Source organism: Halichoerus grypus, chromosome 4 (assembly GCF_964656455.1).
Source record: "Halichoerus grypus chromosome 4, mHalGry1.hap1.1, whole genome shotgun sequence".
In the NCBI taxonomy this organism is placed as follows: domain Eukaryota; kingdom Metazoa; phylum Chordata; class Mammalia; order Carnivora; family Phocidae; genus Halichoerus; species Halichoerus grypus.
In genome coordinates this window covers 114,813,509-114,831,027 of record NC_135715.1, presented here as the reverse complement: position 1 = coordinate 114,831,027, position 17,519 = coordinate 114,813,509, and the positions used below count along the sequence as shown (strand labels likewise).

Sequence of the window (17,519 nt, the reverse complement as noted above, 5' to 3'; positions counted from 1 at the left end):
CTGAATGGTCGTGTCCCTTCAAAATTCATATGTTGAAACTTCAATTCCCAATTTGATGGTATTTGTATGTGTGGTCTTTGGGAGTTAATTAAATCATGAAGGTGGAGTGGTCATGAATGGAACCAGAGCCCTTATAAGGGAGTAAAGAGACCAGTCTCTCCCTGCCCTGTATAAATATAAGTAGATGGTGGTCGGTCTGCAAACCAGGAGGAGGGCCCTCACCAGATCTCTGATCTGCTGGCACCTTAATCTTGGACTTCTTAACCCCTAGGACTGTAAGGATTAAATGTTTTTAAGCCACATAATCAATAGTGTATTTGTTACAGAAATCCAGCAGACTAAAAGTGGTAGGACATGTTTGGTTCATGGACCATAGTTTGCTGACTCCCACCATAGATGAGCCCACACAACAAGGATAGCATCATTAATGGATTCTATGGAGCACCCAGTGTTCTGATGGTGGATGCTCAGTTAAAAAACAAAAAACTCCATCTACTCATCACCATACATAAAAGGGCAGAGTGTTTGAAGGTCACCCCAACTGTAAAGGCAGGAAATCAGGATTCTGGAAACAGAAAGAAGTTGCTGCGACTGTTAAAAAAGGGAAAGACGAGACAAAGGGACCAAACATTTTAGCATGTTTTTAGAAAGGTTCACTTGGTGGCCCTGACATTCAGAGAAAAGTTGACCGTATGGGGGAGGGGCCCTCTTGCCAGTTTCTTTGAAGTTAAGCTGCTACTGCGAAGGGTGCATGATAGGAGGAGGTGTCATCCTTCTGCATCAGGAAGGCTTCCTGATTTTCTCAATTCACTAATTCGCATTTAACATCCCAAGAAGTGTCCTTTCCAAAAAGAGAAAGCTAGGTCACTTTGGCATGGAAGTTTATAATTTAAGCCAGAATATATCACCCATGGTGCATGGAAACATAACTTCAGTGACCTCCTTTATGACACTGGTAAATGTTTTATCCGAGGTCGCCAGGTCAGTCAAGAAACACATATAAGCATGCATTCTGCATTGTATAATTTAAAAGCTTTATTTCCCCCCACATGAGCAAATGGGTTTCATATTAGTTCAACTGGAAGTTTTCTTCCTATAGCTAGTGGCCTTTCTCATTGACTATGTCATTGGTGGGGAGATTCCTTTCTCACGGGGAAAGGGTGAGATTTCATGGAGACACTGAGCTAATCACACACAGAAATGTGAGGGTCTGACCCAGCAGCTTCCAAAAGAGTCTTGAGGTCGACGAGTCCCTTCAGCTAACGGCCTGGGCAGGCAGGAACACCACAGGCTTACTGCCACCCACCCGTTGCAGATGCTGGGCAGGCTCCTCCCTGCGGAAGTGACAAAATGCAGCCCCTCTGGCCAGGAAGCCTGGCGATCCCCTCAGTTTCTGCCATGTTCCCTTCCCTCAATTCCGTGGCCTGATGCAGGAGGGTTTTAGCTCAGCAAACAACTGGCTTCTGCTTTGGGGTCCAAGGTGCACTCTTCAAGTGCGAGACTGGTCTTCACTCAAATGCTGTGTTCACACAGTTCGTGGCCGGTGCTTCATGGGGCGGTTTCTGCCTCTCCTAGGAACAGTGGCCTCGTATCAGCAGAAGCACGAAGACCCAGGCAAGCACTGGTAGGCAGAGCGTGGGGGCACCACTGCCAGATGTTCTCTGCGCGTGCATCACGGCGAAGACTGCATTCGTGTGGTTGGTGGGTAACTCTACATTACAGATCATGCCTTCACAGCAAGACCTACACTCCTGTCACAAAGGCAAGAGGAGAGGGGAAAGAGGGTGAGTGATGGGAAGGAGAGGGAAGGGTGAAGCAAAGAGCCACAAAATCAAGCTTCTTCAGCACTGAGATTAGATAGAATTAGAGTTAACCAACTCGGGGTGCCTGGGTGGCTCAGATGGTTGAGCGTCTGCTTTCGGCTCAGGTCGTGGTCCCGGAGTCCTGGGATGGAGCCCCACATCGGGCTCCTGGCTCGGTGGGGAGCCTGCTTCTCCCTCTCCCTCTGCCTCTCCCCCTGCTCATGCTCTCTCTCTCTGTATCTCTGTGTCTCAAATGAATAAATAAATAAAAAAAATCTTTAGAGTTAACCAGCTCATCCAGTCTACGAGACGCTCAGGCCCCCTTGAGTACCTTTCCCCACCACTGACCCGGAAGTAAGGACTATCTTGAGAGTCTTTTCATTTAACAGTGATTTATCTGCAGCAAGCCAAGCATAAGCAAGGAAAAGAAGAGGAAGGGAAATTGAATAAGACTGCTTGATTGAATCAACAAATCTAAGGTTTGTAAGGAGAAACACTGAAACAAAAATGAAAGCTAGGAACCTTTTGGATTGGTCATTGATTTTCTTTCTCGGTACTGCTTGTTAGGGGATAATAATGACTCTCTATTGTCTATACTAACACCTGATTCCTATTGTTACAGCAGAATGGCTTGCTAATTATGGCTGCTGGGTGGTTGAAAAAGGCTTGTCCCCTCACAGCACAAGATGTTTTTCAGGGGAGGCAATCTCCTGTCATAATACCTGGAACAATGCTTCAACCTGATAAACCTAGCTAGCCATTCATAGAGGCGTCCAGGCTGGCTAGCTAAGAAAAGGGCAGCGACTCGGAAGTACCTTTATCGGCAGCTTTCAACCCTGGCTGCACATGAGAATCTCCTCGGGGAACTTTAAAAAAGGAAAGATGCCTGGGTGGCTCAGTCGTTAAGCGTCTGCCTTCGGCTCAGGTCATGATCCCGGGGTCCTGGATCGAGCCCCACATCGGGCTCCTGCTCCGCGGGAAGCCTGCTTCTCCCTCTCCCACTCCTCCTACTTGTGTTCCCTCTCTCCCTGTCTGTCAAATAAATAAAATCTTAAAAAAAAAAAAAAAAAAAAAGGAAAGATGCTGATGCCTAAGACCCCACCCTGAAGTTCTGTTTCAGCTGATCTGGGATGTTCTCCCCCACCGCACCCCCGACAATGAGCACAGCTATGAAAGCTCCCCAGGTGACTCTCCTACGGAGCCAGAGCGGAAAGCCACTGGTGTCAGAACCACTTTCCGTACACATAAACTAAATCAAATTCTAACATCTCATGAAATTCATATACTTTTCAAGTAATTTTTACAAACATTTCAGAATTCCAGGCATATAAAAGAGGAAAATTGCTCATTTAGAATGAGAAAATCGAGATCAGGTGATCTAAAATCTATCCATAGTTCATCCTATTAAACAGATTCTTTCAGACTCACTTCCTCATCTAAGCAGAGGTGGGGGGCAAGACCAGGACTCCTTAGTGAAAGGGGTCCCCATTTCCCTCTTTCCACCTTCCACCTTCACTGGCCAGTGTGCCCATGATACCTGGCCATAAAGAAAATACATGAGCTGGGCTCTGTAGTGTTTGCCATTCTCTCATGGATGGTTTGGTCTTGGGCTTCCAGAGCAGACTTCAATCTACCCAAAGTCCGAGGTCCAGGGTATAGCTGTGTGGTTTGGGAATTAGTATTTGTTTCTAGTAACATTATTTTTTCTTGAAGGACAGAGAGTCTTCCATTTCTCTGTGGTCTCTGTTGCATCCCTGTCAGGGAGTGTTTCCGCAAAGAGTAAACATGTACACAATCTGACTTATCCTTCCTGCCTTCCATAATGTATAAGTAACCATCAGTTACAAAAAAAACCCAGGAGAGAAACTTCACACACACACACTCCTTACTGTATGGTCAGAATCTCGGCTGTGGTGGCAGCCCACAAAATGACATTCACTTCTGGAGGCACATTTTTTGGTAATGGATGTACTTCTTCCATGACTGGTAAAGTGGTGAACTGTCAGACAGTACTGTGTATCTAGGCAGGAAGGAAAAAAAAAAGGCAACCACACGTTTCACATTGCAAAAGAGAGACTCAACAATCACTTCGGAAAGGACTAAAATTCAGGACAATCCTTAGGTTTCAAGGCAAGAGGTTTAATGGCAGGCGTGGACACCTATCCTTTGGTGCCCTCTAAAGCTGACCTTGGGTCTGCTATTTCTTATCAAAGTGCCTGTATCTCTGTCTCTCTCCCTCTGAAGCATGGGTTCTAGGACTCTATGGAATGGAAGGTGTAAACGTAAAATGTAATGGGTTAGAGCACTTCTTGGTGTATTATTCAGCATTTGTTTTTTGTCTACTAAGAGACATGGTAAATGAAAAGCAGGTGCTTTAAAGTATACATCAAGACCACCTTCCTGATGCACCCAGTTCTTACCCACGCTCTAATCCTCCCAGAGTGTTTGACTTTTCCTGAGTATTCCCATTTTCCTCCCCTTTCTTAACTCTAAATCTCTCTGTCCCCTCCCTGCCACACAGCTCGCTCATTTCTACAACTTTCTGTATGGTTTTAAGCACTCACGTTTTACTACTTTTAAAGAAAGTGATTTCATTCAATATCCAAGGAACTTCTGCTTTAGTTTTGCCGCTCTTTATAGTGATCTCAGGCCAGTGCAATGCTCCTTAGTTTATTGAGAATGGACTAGAGCAGCAATGCCATAAAATGAGGGGAAAACTTGTTTAATACGGAGAACCCTTGGCTTCACAGAACTGCCTCAGTTACAAGTGAGCCCCATTAGGTCCTTCAAGCTCACTTACTTTTGAATAAAATGATGTTGACAAGTATGCTGACATTTTGATACGGTTGTTGTAAACTTCAAATAATATTAACACATACTGAGGGGATACCACCAGCTAGGCACTCTAGCATGTATTCACACAGTCAATCCTTACAATAAGCCTTAAGACAAGTCTTATTAATATCATTTTACAGATCAAGAAAAACAAAGGCACAGTGTCTTGCCCATGGTTACATTAGGTAGAAGGTGGTGGAAGGTAGGATTCTAACCTGGGCAGTTTTCTAGGGTTTGTACTCTTCACCAGAACACTATTCTGCCTCTCGGCATACTTAGTATTAAATCAGATGATGGTGTAGGGCACTCGACACAAGTAGTTGACTTCCACATTCGGAAGGAAAAGGAACGACTATAATGTTTTAGAAAGGCATTTCAACTTAGACTTCAAACAAAGGAGAGCTGAAAACTGGTAGCTGTGTGTGTTCCTATAAAATGTCACCCGTGCTAAAGCAGCCCTGGAAAGTCAGAACAGAAGCCAGGGTAAATAAAACAAGACATGTCATTCTTGTCATATCCTGTTACACAGAGAACCGCTCTTAACAACACTGACAGACCACAGAAGGAAAACTCGAAGGGGAAAGGAAACCTGAGATGACAAAGAACAATAGCTGTGGGCTTGTTCACCCCAAGAAATGGTTGACTATCACTCTCCTAAATAATGGCAAATTGTACAAAATTACACCCTCGGTTAGAATTCCAGATGGTTAGTATCTTTGGGGCTTGACTGAGTACAGTCAAGAATGTTCCATCATGCACACTGGAATGAGGGGGTTATTCCATGGCGAGCTCTTAAAGAGTCAGGTGTGCAGGGGGGACCTGGAAGAGCCCGCGGGCTTCACCTCTCCCATCTCTGACATTTTCTTGGTGGTAGAAAGCTGCAGCATTCCTCTTTTGTTCACCTGTTTCAACAGAGATGAAATTCTAAAACCCCAAATATCCATGCACGTTCCCATTAAAAATGGCTTTGATTAATAAATGACAATTTGAAGTGTTATGCACAGACCTAGTGGGAACAGTGTTTTGATATAATTCAAAATAATACAGTCTGTGAAGATAAAACACAAGAAGTTGGACATCAATGCCCCAATTGACTACTGTCTTAATTCTTAGCACCGAATGTTTCAGAGGAATTTAAAGCAAATAGGGAAAGAACGATACCCACCCTTCTGAAGTAAGGTAATAAAGAAAGCATTGGCCAACCTTGAAAACTATGAAATAATGAAGATATATTTCTGTGCAAAATGTAGAAACACATCTCCAAATGCATAACATACGTACATGTACTCAGAAGCACATACCCAATTTAGGGTCACTCTACAGAAATGTAAAAGAACCTCAAGAAAAAATTATAATAATTACTTTTGAAAAGAAATCATGACAAATACTGCCAAGTAGATGTCACAACCATTTGTGCTAATTTATAGCATCAGATTCTCAGGCCCCATAGAGGTCTGCCGTGTGGACTATTTATTGGTGTCACACACTGGCTTTCTCTGGAAGAAGTAAGGGTATTTCACTGCTTTATAGAATATGATACAGACATTTCCAAAAGAGTCAAGGTAATAGTAGACCAAAACTGGTAATCTTTAACTCTGGAAGAGATGGTTGGTTTGTTGGCTTCTCTTGGCTTTTTGGTCTGAAAACCTAAAAAAAACCAGTACCTCCTAAAATCTGAGTAACCTGATCTTCTTATAGCTCTAAGTAGAGCTTTCCAATTCCAAATCCCCCATCAGCACATCGTCTGCCTTACCACGAAGTTTGTATATATTAAATCATTGAACTTCTTGTCCCTCGATTCTTACCACCCTAGTCCCAGTTGCCATCTTCTCTTGCCTGAAGACAATGAAAGACCCCACCTGGTGTCCCCTTCTACTTGTCCCCAGCCACCCATGCTCCACATAGCAGCAGAGCAGTATTTTAGAACACAACTAGAATCCTGTGCTCCCCTAGCGTATAACCCCCTACCGCCTTCCCATCACATTTATAATGAAATCCAAATTCTACCAGAAAAAGAAGATCCTGTGTGCCCCAGTCCTTATTTCCATGAGACTCTTTCTCTATCTGCTACGAAGCCTCACTGGCCAGTCTTCTTCCTGTTGACTGAAGAGGCCAAATCTTGTCTCCTGCAGACTTTACATTTGCTGTTCCCTCTTCCCGGCATGTTCTTTCTACATATCTCCACATGGCTGCCTTATTTTGGTCAGTCAGGTCTTAGTTCCTCAGAGATTTCCCTGACCACCTAATCAAAGGCATGCATTCATTCTATCAACAAATATTTACTGAGTGCTTAGTATGGGCCAGGCAACTGGACTAGGTACTAGAGATGTGTCAGTGAACTAAGCAAACAAAAAAGATATTCAAATGTTTGTCAAATGAATGAATGAGTCACCAAAGCATCAATGTATCTCAAGAGTATAAAAACCTTTCTTTGCGTTAGCCAGTATGTATGACTTTTCTAGAGGTATCATCAAGCATTTCTGAAATTCTTAGGATGCCTTAGACAATATTGTGGTCTATTTGTTCCGCCTGATAATTATTATTTAAGAAATTATCCTTGGAGGCACACACATCGACAAACTGAGGATATGCCACCAGTTTCCAAATACTCTCAGAATAGTCTAATATCTGCATAGTCTCCTAAAAAAATCTGATTTATACAGAACATCATCAGCCTGTTGATACGCTAATCCCATTATATAAAACATGTCTGCTCAGGGTCAGTTAAGAGAGACCTAAATGAGGTATGATCACAAGAGCGTCTTCCAAACTCAGCACACTTACTTTGTGGACACCATTTGTCTTCTGCCCATCGATTGCAGTTATAATTATCTCCTGCATTTTCACAGGTAAAACACTTGAAGCTGTTTGGAAATGGCGTAGCTTTAAAGAGAAATGCACAGTGAAACAGAAAGGTTACAAAGGACAAACTTTCAAACATCAAAGATGGCACAAAATTAGCAACTTTTGTTAGATCAAACAAAATGTACATGCCATCATCCTGAGAATTGTTGTTGCTAGGGAGCTGGACGGAACTGCCAGACTTGGGGCATGTTCTTTATTCCCTTTTCTTTAAATACTTTGTCTACTTATCTACTAGAGAGTAATGAAAATGATTCCACAAGCCACTTTGAAATATTGTTCCATTACAATTTATAACTGGGGAATAAGTGGGAGTTGAGAGAACGGGCAAGGGTGGGGATAGTATCAGAACCAATTATTTGGTATCGTGTGGCCCCTGAGAAGAACTAGAGTCAGGTCAACATGAGCTTGAATTCTCTATCCCACTAAGTAGTTGTGTGATTTTTAGTTTCCAAGAAATAATAATATTTACAGTAATACTAACAATGTGGATCCCCATGACATGCAGAGAAATCATGAAGATTAAATAGGAGGTTGCAATAAAAATATCTAATAGAGTCCCTGGCCCATCAAATCAGGCTAGTCTCCATCCACATGCACTTCCATTACAGCAATCTCACTTGATATATGTCAATTATCCCAACATTAGACCTCAATCAGGAATGTAACATTTAATATAAGGATGGTAGTAATTCTCAGGCTCTTATGCTCAGGCGAGAGTGTTACAGAAAGCAGAAATTATGACTGCTGGCAATTTGGATTGAAAGCAACGAGAATGTCCTTTTTGTCTTCACGGTTTTTTTTTTTTCCTACCTTGTATCTTGTAGTTTTAATGGGCAAGAAGTCAAAAGTATAATAAATTTGACATTTCTTTACAAGCCATGATATAAAGCCTTGTGTAAAACTTTCAATTCTTCCATTTCTGGAGAATAAAACAGATAAAGATCAAGGAGAACCCCAAACCATCCTAGTAACCTGACAACATGTTGGTCAAATATATCTTTTTTTTTTTCATTTGTTTAAATGATGTTTTTTTCTCATCATAAAATTGTATTAGTCTTAAAAATTTGAAAATGTATAATTTAGATTTTATGAAAACTGTGTCTGTGCCATGTCATTAAGCTATTAGTATATAATCATTACCAATTTAGAAATGTGTAATAAATGATAGTTCAAGGTGTGTGTGGTACACATGTGTATATGTGTGTGTGTGATATATATATGTATGCACATGCACATACAATGTCCTAAATAATAAAAAAGCACAACGTAAAGAAGAGTAACGATATAGGCTTCATTTAGAAGTAGTATAGGGACATCTGTGTGGCTCAATCAGTTAGGTGTCTGACTCTTCATTTCGGCTCAGATCATATTCTCAGGGTCATGGGATCGAGCCCTACATCAGGTTCCACACTCAGTGAGGAGTTGGCTTGAGATTCTCTCCTTCTCCCTCTCTCTGCCCCTCTCCCTGCTCGCATGTGTGCACTCTCTTTCTCTAAAATAAATAAATAAAACTTAAAAAAAAAAAAAAGTGGTATAAATACAGTGGTTCCTAAACCTGGCTGTGCATCAATAGTATCAGGAAAGCTTTTTTAAAAAGAAGAGGGGGTCGGGGAGAAAAAGAAAAGAAAAAAATAATCGGCATCCCACCCTTCTGACTACTGAATCTCTGCAGAAGGGACCAAGGAATATGTAGTTTCAAGTCTTATATCATGATTCTGTTACTCTTCCAGGTGTGGGAATCACAGACTTTGGTATTTCTACCAAACAATTGTTATCTATAACAACCTTTCTCTAATAAAGTATATGAGGGAAGTTTTACTTGTCTGAAGAGAAAGGAAGAGAGAGGATATATGTATACAAGCACATAGATACACATATATGTATATAAGGTGCAGAGTCTGCTTGAGATTCTCTCTCCCTCTCCTTCTGCCCCTCCCCATTTGCGCGCTCTCACTCTAAAATAAATAAAATCTTTTTAAAAAATATATTTATTTTATCCTATAGATGATATTCACTGATACTTGCTTTTTTAAAATAATTAGTGGGGAAGTTTTCTTTCTAATGGTGACTGTGCATATTAATGAAAATCCAAGTAGTTATTTCCCTCCAAATTTCAAACTAATCTGTTCCAAAATTGTTAATGACCATTTGAAAGAATGTATCATTTATGGAGAAACTTCCTACAGCCAATATCCTTCTCCAACAAAGGGATCAACAAAGAACACTGAATCTTCTCTGCTAAGCTATTTGTAGGAACAGTGTTCAAGAGATTATTTTAAACAAGAACCCCTTTGAGACTTCAGCAGAAAGCCAAACCATTTCAAAGAAATGGAGCAAACTTCTGTCACCATGAATTACCCCTCCCCAGGGAAGCAGTGAAGACTTCCTGGTTTATTCTAGGTATAACCCAAATGTTCCAGAGCAGGCAAAGTTAGGATAGGTGAAAAGAGGGACTTTGAATAGTCACCCTGACCCCACAGTCGTGAACTATGATTCAAACCAGTACTTACGGTCCAGAGGAGGCCTCACGTTGTAGAAGTTGATGTTCTTGGCCAATGCCCAGTTTTCTGACAAGATAAAGATCTGGACAACAGCTACGGCCAGAGCATGACGGAGGGGCAGCATTCTGACCTTGGTTGTGGGAAAATCCAAAACTCACATATCTACGATGAAGAGAGAGACTGGTCGCATTTATTTGCATTTTGTGTATCAGTAGGCGTATGTTTTGCTTCCCTTTGGAAAGCCTGGTTATTCAAATACATTCCACCATCTACTTGCAGGGCCCATACCTGTGAGTAAATGGCGTTCTTCCCACCCAGGGGAAAGTTAAGCGATGACTGCCTTCTACTGGTTAGGCCTCGGCACTAGCCAGCCCACCTGAAGCAGGACACCCCAAGGCCTTCCAGGCTCAGGAAGAACAAGCAAGCAGCGTGGGCATGGCTGCACCCCATTCCCTCACTGCCTGAGGCTGGCCGGGGTGCTTTGTGCTGAATCACCCAATCTCTTAACGACCAGGGTTCAGAGGCATGGCCACCTGAAGGTACCAAGCCACCTTTCTGTCAATGCCATTCCCTGAGTAAATACTCGGGTTTGAGAAATTCTGCAATGTTTTTTTTTTTTCTAATTTTTTTTTATTTTATTATGTTATGTTAGTCACCATACATTACATCATTAGTTTTTGATGTAGTGTTCCATGATTCATTGTTTGCGTATAACACCCAGTGCTCCATTCAGTACGTGTCCTCTTTAATACCCATCACCAGGCTAACCCATCCCCCCACCCCCTCCCCTCTAGAACCGTCAGTTTGTTTCTCAGAGTCCATAGTCTCTCATGGTTCGTCTCCCCCTCCGATTTCCCCCCCTTCATTTTTCCCTTCCTGCTATCTTCTTCTTTTTTATTTTTTTTTAACATATAATGTATTATTTGTTTCAGAGGTACAGGTAACAAAGTGTTCAAAACCTGGAAGAAACCATGAGAGTTGGAGCAGTGGGAAGCATGGTGCATAAAAGAACAATGAATTTGAGAAATAGAGTCTCATCAGGATCCCAGAGCACAGAGACATGGAAAAGAGAATGGAGTCACTGTAAGAATGCCATCCCCACCTGTGTCTCTCATACCCCATGCAAGAAGCTGCCAGGAGGTTCTAGAGGAAATCGAATAAAAGTTCTCTGAAAAGCTGAAAACCACATAATGTTAGTCCTAGCCCACAAATACTACTCACAGCTTTCAAAGACTTAAAGTAGGCAGGTTTGGTACCCAATGAAACAGATGTCCACAGAGCACTGAGTAAGATAGTTCATCTTAAGTCCCCATAGGTCCTACCCTCTAGAAGCAACCTGGTAGTAAGAAAATCTTTAGGAGAGATGCTAAGAACCTATATTGTCACCATAAACAGGTTCTCTTTGGCAAGGGAGAGGTGTGGGCAGCAGAAAAGGATGTAACTTGGGAGTCCAAAGACTTTGGTTCAGGTATTGGCTCTGCTATTTATTAGCTGCTTGACCTTGGGCAAGCTCTTTAAGCTCTATTAACCTCAATTTCCTCATCTGTAAAGTGGCTTAATAACACCCATTCTGCCCACACACTGGGGTAATTGTAAGCCTCAAATATAGGCTCATGTAGACTCACTTAGGATTGTGTAGGTAACAGCACTTGTAATACGAGTCTGTGAAAATGCTAGAATCTTAGCGTTCAATAATATTGCCTGAACTCATTTTCTTCTTGCTGAATCAGCTGGTCTCAGTAGGTTTAGGGAATTTTTCAAAGAAGAAAAGTCTGATCTCTGCACATATGAGCATAATCCTTCATATGGATATTTTGTTTGAAGCCAGGGTAATAACGCATGGAATCTAGGGATTTTACCTCCCCCTCTTGTGTTGTGAGTAGATTGGTTTTGTGTGTGTGGCTAATAATGCCTATCTCTGGAGATGGAACTGGAGAGCAGACAAAATATAGCCACAGCATCCCCATCCCTACAGATGGCTGCTGCCACTGAGAATGGAGTCTCTAAGGAAGTATTCAGTGTAAAGGAAAACCTGGTAAGTTTCAAAAATCAATAGTGCTAAACTTTATACACTGCATTTCAGCTCAGGACAGAATGAGACCTACTGTTTCTGTATTTTATATATATATATTTTATATGAGATTATACACACACACACATTTTATATATATTTCTGTCCTGGTTCATTTTAGAAACCAAAAATGACCTTTCAGAGTTATCAGATTTCTAAACCCTATTTTTATGCTCTTTCTAAGAAAATGCCCATTTCTTACAGCTAACTGTATTATTCCTTACAGACAAATCATTATACTGGTACAAATTCTGCCTCTCTTACTCATTTCTCTGAGTTGGACTGTTCCATATTCATTGTGAATCTGGATCCCAGGAATGAAGACCTGGCTTTACACCAGTGGGGAATCTTTGAGTAGGGGAGACTAATCCCTCTTCCAAAAACCTCACATTCACTGTGCTCCAATAGCAATCCACATTCCTGTATAATGGAGATGCCTACGATTATAGCTTTCCGAGTCATACTGTCTACATTCAGTCCCTTTTCCATCACAAAGCAAAGATGGGACTTGAGACAAGTTGCTTAAACTTTCCAAGCCTCAACTTACCCATCTGTAGAAGAGGCACAACAACAGTCCCTACCCCAGGGTGTCAAAGCACGGACTAAATTACATCATGTATATGAAGCACTCAACTCAGTGCTGGGCACATGAGCCCTTTCTATCTAGGGCCTAAAGAGCATTGGCTCAAATACCTCCTTCCAAACATACTCTGTAGAGCCTCGTGCAAGTTCCTTAACGTCCCCACACTACAACTTTTGCATCTATAAAATGGAAGTAATAATAATAACACTTACCTCATAGGGTTGTAGGAATTAAATTAGTTAAAACATGTGAAGCACTTGAACTATCTAATGAGTTATGTTCACCATTTTCTATTCCTCACTGGGTAAATATTCGCTGTGATGAACAAATCTCCAAATAGGAATCATAAGCCAGAACCCCTGGTTTGCCTCGTGTAATCTCTATGCAAGACAGAACCCCGTTCCTTCATCCAACGTGGCATTATTGACATGTAGTACATAGAGAGAACTTGTTATTATTGGATCACCAACGAGGTCTTTGCTCTCATGACATCTGCATTTTAGAAGGAGAAGATAGGCAATGAAGATGGGAAAAACATAATTTCAGATAATTCTAATTGAAAGATAAGTACAATAAAGAGATGTGTTAGTGGATAGGAGGAACTACTTTACATATATGGTGGGCCCAGGATGAGCGAAAGCATCCAAGCAAAGAATCAAGGGAAAAGACACCACGGTCCCAAGACAGGAAGGAGTGTGCCTTGTTGGGGAACTCAGGAAGTGGCCAGCGTGACTGGCGCGTTCCCAGGAGGGGGAGAGTAGACAAAGTCAGAGGTGGTGGGCCCAGATCATAGAGGCAATCACAGGCCATGGCAAGGATTTGGGATCTAACAAAAAACAAGGAATTGTTTGGTTTTAGATTTATCTAATTTTGAAAAAATGCTTTGTCTCTGCAGAGTGATAGGTCCCAAATCCTTAGCTTTATTTCTAACTCCCGGAATAAAGGGATGCCAATGATAGAAAATATAGAGGAATTTAGAATTCACCTATCTGGGAATCACAAAGGCTTCTCCGAATAAAAGAGTGAGTGGATGGCAGATGACTTAAAACAACCGAATGAACAACACACCCAAGGATTAGATTTGTATTTTGGTTTCTCCATTCTTCAAAACAGCACAGTAGGGAAGGTGGCCTCATTACCGTTGTACAAGAGAGGTTCAGAGACCACGCGTAAAGATCCTAGCATGCTGCCTGGAACAGAGCATCCCCTCAAACATTCCCACATAGCTTGTTCTAGCCTGCTACCCTTGAACGGTAGTGAAAAACAAACCGGAGGAATATTGTCTCCATATGGACTAGTGTCTTTTCATTTTGTTTTTAACTAAAACAGCATAGCCTTATTCTATCAAAATTCTCCAGAACTGCAGAGGTTTTACTTGTCCAGTGAGGAAAACACTAAATAAAAATGTCTCTTATTTTCCAGAGCCAGCTTTATAATCTATTCCCCTATCCTGCTTTTCCCCTAAGTACCCAGATCTATCTCTATCTATTCTGCCGCAGATAGGTTTGTGTTAACATGACTGTTTTATCTTTCACAGCCAAAAGACATTAGGATAATGAAAAAGCAAATGACTAACTATGGTATCTGAAAGTTGTTTTACATTTAGAATCATTTCACGGAGTCTCTGAACTAAAAATCGTCTGCTGAGACTTTGCTGAGTAGGCTTTCCCTGCAATCTCGGTTACAGAACAAGGTTACAGTAGAGCTTGTATTTTGCTCCAGAAGGAAAAAAAACCCTTCATTCTATTACTCTCTCCAGGACCATCACATAGAGCAGAGTTCTTCATAGGGGGTAGGGGTGACCTGTGAGCTTCTTAGGGTTATTTGCAAAATTTTGTGTCTATACATATTTTCCCCCTGGGCTGAGTATCTCAAAGGAATCTGAGACCCAAATGATAGTTAAGAATGGCTGCTTGCTGTTTCAGGATACAGCTGTTATGATTTGGTTTCCTTTGACTTAGACGTTTTTATATTTGACACTAAGAAAATTCCATACATACATTAGGTATGTGGTATACACTTCTCAAATTCAAGGGTAGCTCAAAAACATTCCTCCCCAGACAGAGCACATTATTTTTATACTTTTTTCCCCGCTGGTAGGCCTGGTCAGAAACCCTTCACCTGAGGTGCTGGCCTTCCATTTGTTTTATGATCTTCTCTTTGGAAAGTATAGTTCTTGCTCCAGAAGGCAGTGTGCTCCTTTGACAAAAGATAGGGGTGCTTTCTGCAAGGCACATTTGTAGGGATACCACAGGGATGGGCAATGCTTAGGCCTTCCAGGGAATGGCAGGTAGCCAGATTTACAAATTTACAAAACCCATTTGAGACTTTGGCCTATTACTGCCCAGAGTAAAGGACCTACATGGCACTTGGTCCAGAAGCATGACTATGTCCCAGGTCTGAGTAATAATCATCATCAAATCCTTTTTGTGGCATTTTATGCATCCACAGAAAACATGCAAAGCTGATGGGGGCTTCAAGAAGCAGCACATCCTTGACATCATAAACACTTTTGGGGCAGGGACATGACCTACGCTATTTTTAAGTTCCCTAGGTCTAGGCTCAGTGCATGGTAAATACCCAATAAACACCTTTTTGAATAGAACCAACATCTTATCTGTGACCTATAAGGAACACTTCTCTTAGCAAGTAAGACAGATTGTGGGCAGTAAGGAGCTGGTGGAGTGTCCAAAGATACAGAAATGGACTCACAAGGAGATATGAAAAAGAAGAGAACAGATAGATATGGTAAATACTGGTACTTCCTGCACAGGTGCTAAAAATGAGTCAGCAAGCCAAGGCTAACTCCAACTGCCAATAAAACAAATGAAATGGAGAATTTAAAGGAGGCAACTCTGCTAAGTCCAACGTGCCCATCAACACTCACATTCACACCTTCCTGAAAGCAACACTTATCCCGCAGTAAGACACTTTAATGACAAACTTTAATAGGCCTGGCTTCTCTTGTAAAATAGTATAGAAGCCAAAGTGGAAATTCAAAATGAGTGCTGAAATTTTACTCAGCAAGAATGGACTCAATGAAAACACTCCTCTCAAAAGGAGAAATTTGCCAGAAAACTTTACCTTCCGCAACAAGGGTTATGTTACTTGCTTCTGGCTGTTAGGCCAGGTTGGCCAATGGAGATCCTCTGGTTCCCATTAAATTCAAGAACAGTGTTCATGGGACTCACACCAGACTGTGCTAGTTCCCTTCTTTGCAGGGGGACTGAGGTCGCAACCGCTAACCTTGCCTGGCCATCGAGAGCCCCACTCCTAAGATGACAGCTTCTACCTTCTCTAATCAGCATTCTATTTCTGGCACATGAAAAGTTCTTTCCTCCCCCTAAGTTTAAATATGAATTTCTTGGGGCACCTGGGTGGCTCAGTCAGTTAAGTCATCTGCCTTCGGCTCAGGTCATGATTCCAGGGTCCAGGGATCAAACCCCAACAGAGTTGGCCTTCTTGCTCAGCGAGGAGCCTGCTTCTCCCTCTCCCCCTCCCCACCCACACCCACTTGTTTGTTCTAATAAATAAATGAAATCTTTAAAAAAATATATGAATTTCTTTAAAGGTATTTAATCTAGCCTTTCTGTGTGCCTGGAGCAAAATACAGGAGAGAATTTTACCTTATGCCCAATCTATTATCTTCATCTGAAAACACAAAATCTCCATGGACTTTTTTCTTGGATAACAACATTCACTAGGGAAAAATAGGATCATGATTCAACCTCTCATTACCAGCTTCTCCAAATCTTAAAATGTAGTAGGACTATAAGTCATGCTTTTATACCCTGCTAAGCACTTAGAAAATAATAAATAAGAGACATAATCCCAATACTCACATATATTATTGGGGCCAAAAACTCAATGTGAGAAGTGTCTGTCAAGGATTAATACAATCATTTTGAAAAGGAGGAAAAACAACAGACTTTAGATTCAGAAAGGACACCCAGAATAAAATTCTGGTTCTACATTTTTTTTATGGGATCGGCATTTTTTTTAAGTTTTTATTTAAATTCCAGTTAGTTAACATACAGTGTAATATAAGTTTCAGGTGTACAATTTAGTGATTCAACACTTCCATACAACACCCAGTGCTCATCACACCAAATGCCCTCCTTAATTCCCATCACCTATTTAACCCATCCTCTCACCCACCTCCCCTCTGGGAACCATCCGTGTGTTCTCTATAGTTAAGAGTCTGTTTCTCGGTTTGCCTCTCTTTTCCCCCTTCGTTCATTTGTTTCTTAAATTCCACATATGAGTGAAATCATATGGTATCTGTCTTTCTCTGACTTATTTCACTTAGCTCCATCCACATCACTGCAAATGGCAAGATTTCGTTCTTTTCTATGGCTGAATAATATTCCATTGTATATATATATACCACATCTCTTTATCCATTCATCAGTTGACAGACACCTGGGCTGTTTCCATAATTTGGCTATTGTAGATAATGCTGTTATAAACATCAGTGTGCATGTATCCCTTCAAATCAGTATCTTTGTATCCTTTGGGTAAATACCTAGTCGTACAATCGTACAATCACTGGATCATAGGGTAATTCTATTTTTAACTTTTTGAGGAACCTCCCTACTGTTTTCCAGAGTGGCTGCACCAGTTTGCATTCCCACCAAAAGTACAAGAGGGCTCCCCTTTCTCCACATCTTTGCCCACACTTGTTGTTTCCTGTGTTGTGGATTTTAGTCATTCTGACAGGTGTGAGGTGGTATCTCATTGTGGTTTTGATTTGTATTTCCCTGATGATGAGTGATGTTGAGTATCTTTTCATGTGTCTGTTGGCCATCTGGATGTCTTCTTTGGAGAAAGGTCTATTCATGTCTTTGGCCCATTTTTTAACT

The 17,519-nt window shown here is 41.4% G+C and overlaps 1 protein-coding gene across 8 annotated transcripts in view; it reads right to left on the bottom strand.

Moving 5' to 3' along the window:
• Positions 1–1,017: 1,017 nt before the first annotated feature.
• The window catches only part of LYPD6B (LY6/PLAUR domain containing 6B), a 165,880-nt gene continuing 149,378 nt past the window's right edge, over positions 1,018–17,519 (bottom strand). For all 8 annotated transcript variants that reach the window (XM_036092571.2, XM_036092570.2, XM_078070771.1 and 5 more), the window contains 4 exons: positions 10,013–10,165; positions 7,422–7,520; positions 3,692–3,822; positions 1,018–1,751 (listed from right to left, as the gene is read on the bottom strand). In XM_036092571.2, coding sequence (XP_035948464.1) covers positions 1,572–1,751; positions 3,692–3,822; positions 7,422–7,520; positions 10,013–10,127 — 525 coding nt within the window. In that variant the 5' untranslated portion in view covers positions 10,128–10,165 and the 3' untranslated portion in view covers positions 1,018–1,571. The remainder of the gene's footprint in view (positions 1,752–3,691; positions 3,823–7,421; positions 7,521–10,012; positions 10,166–17,519) is intronic.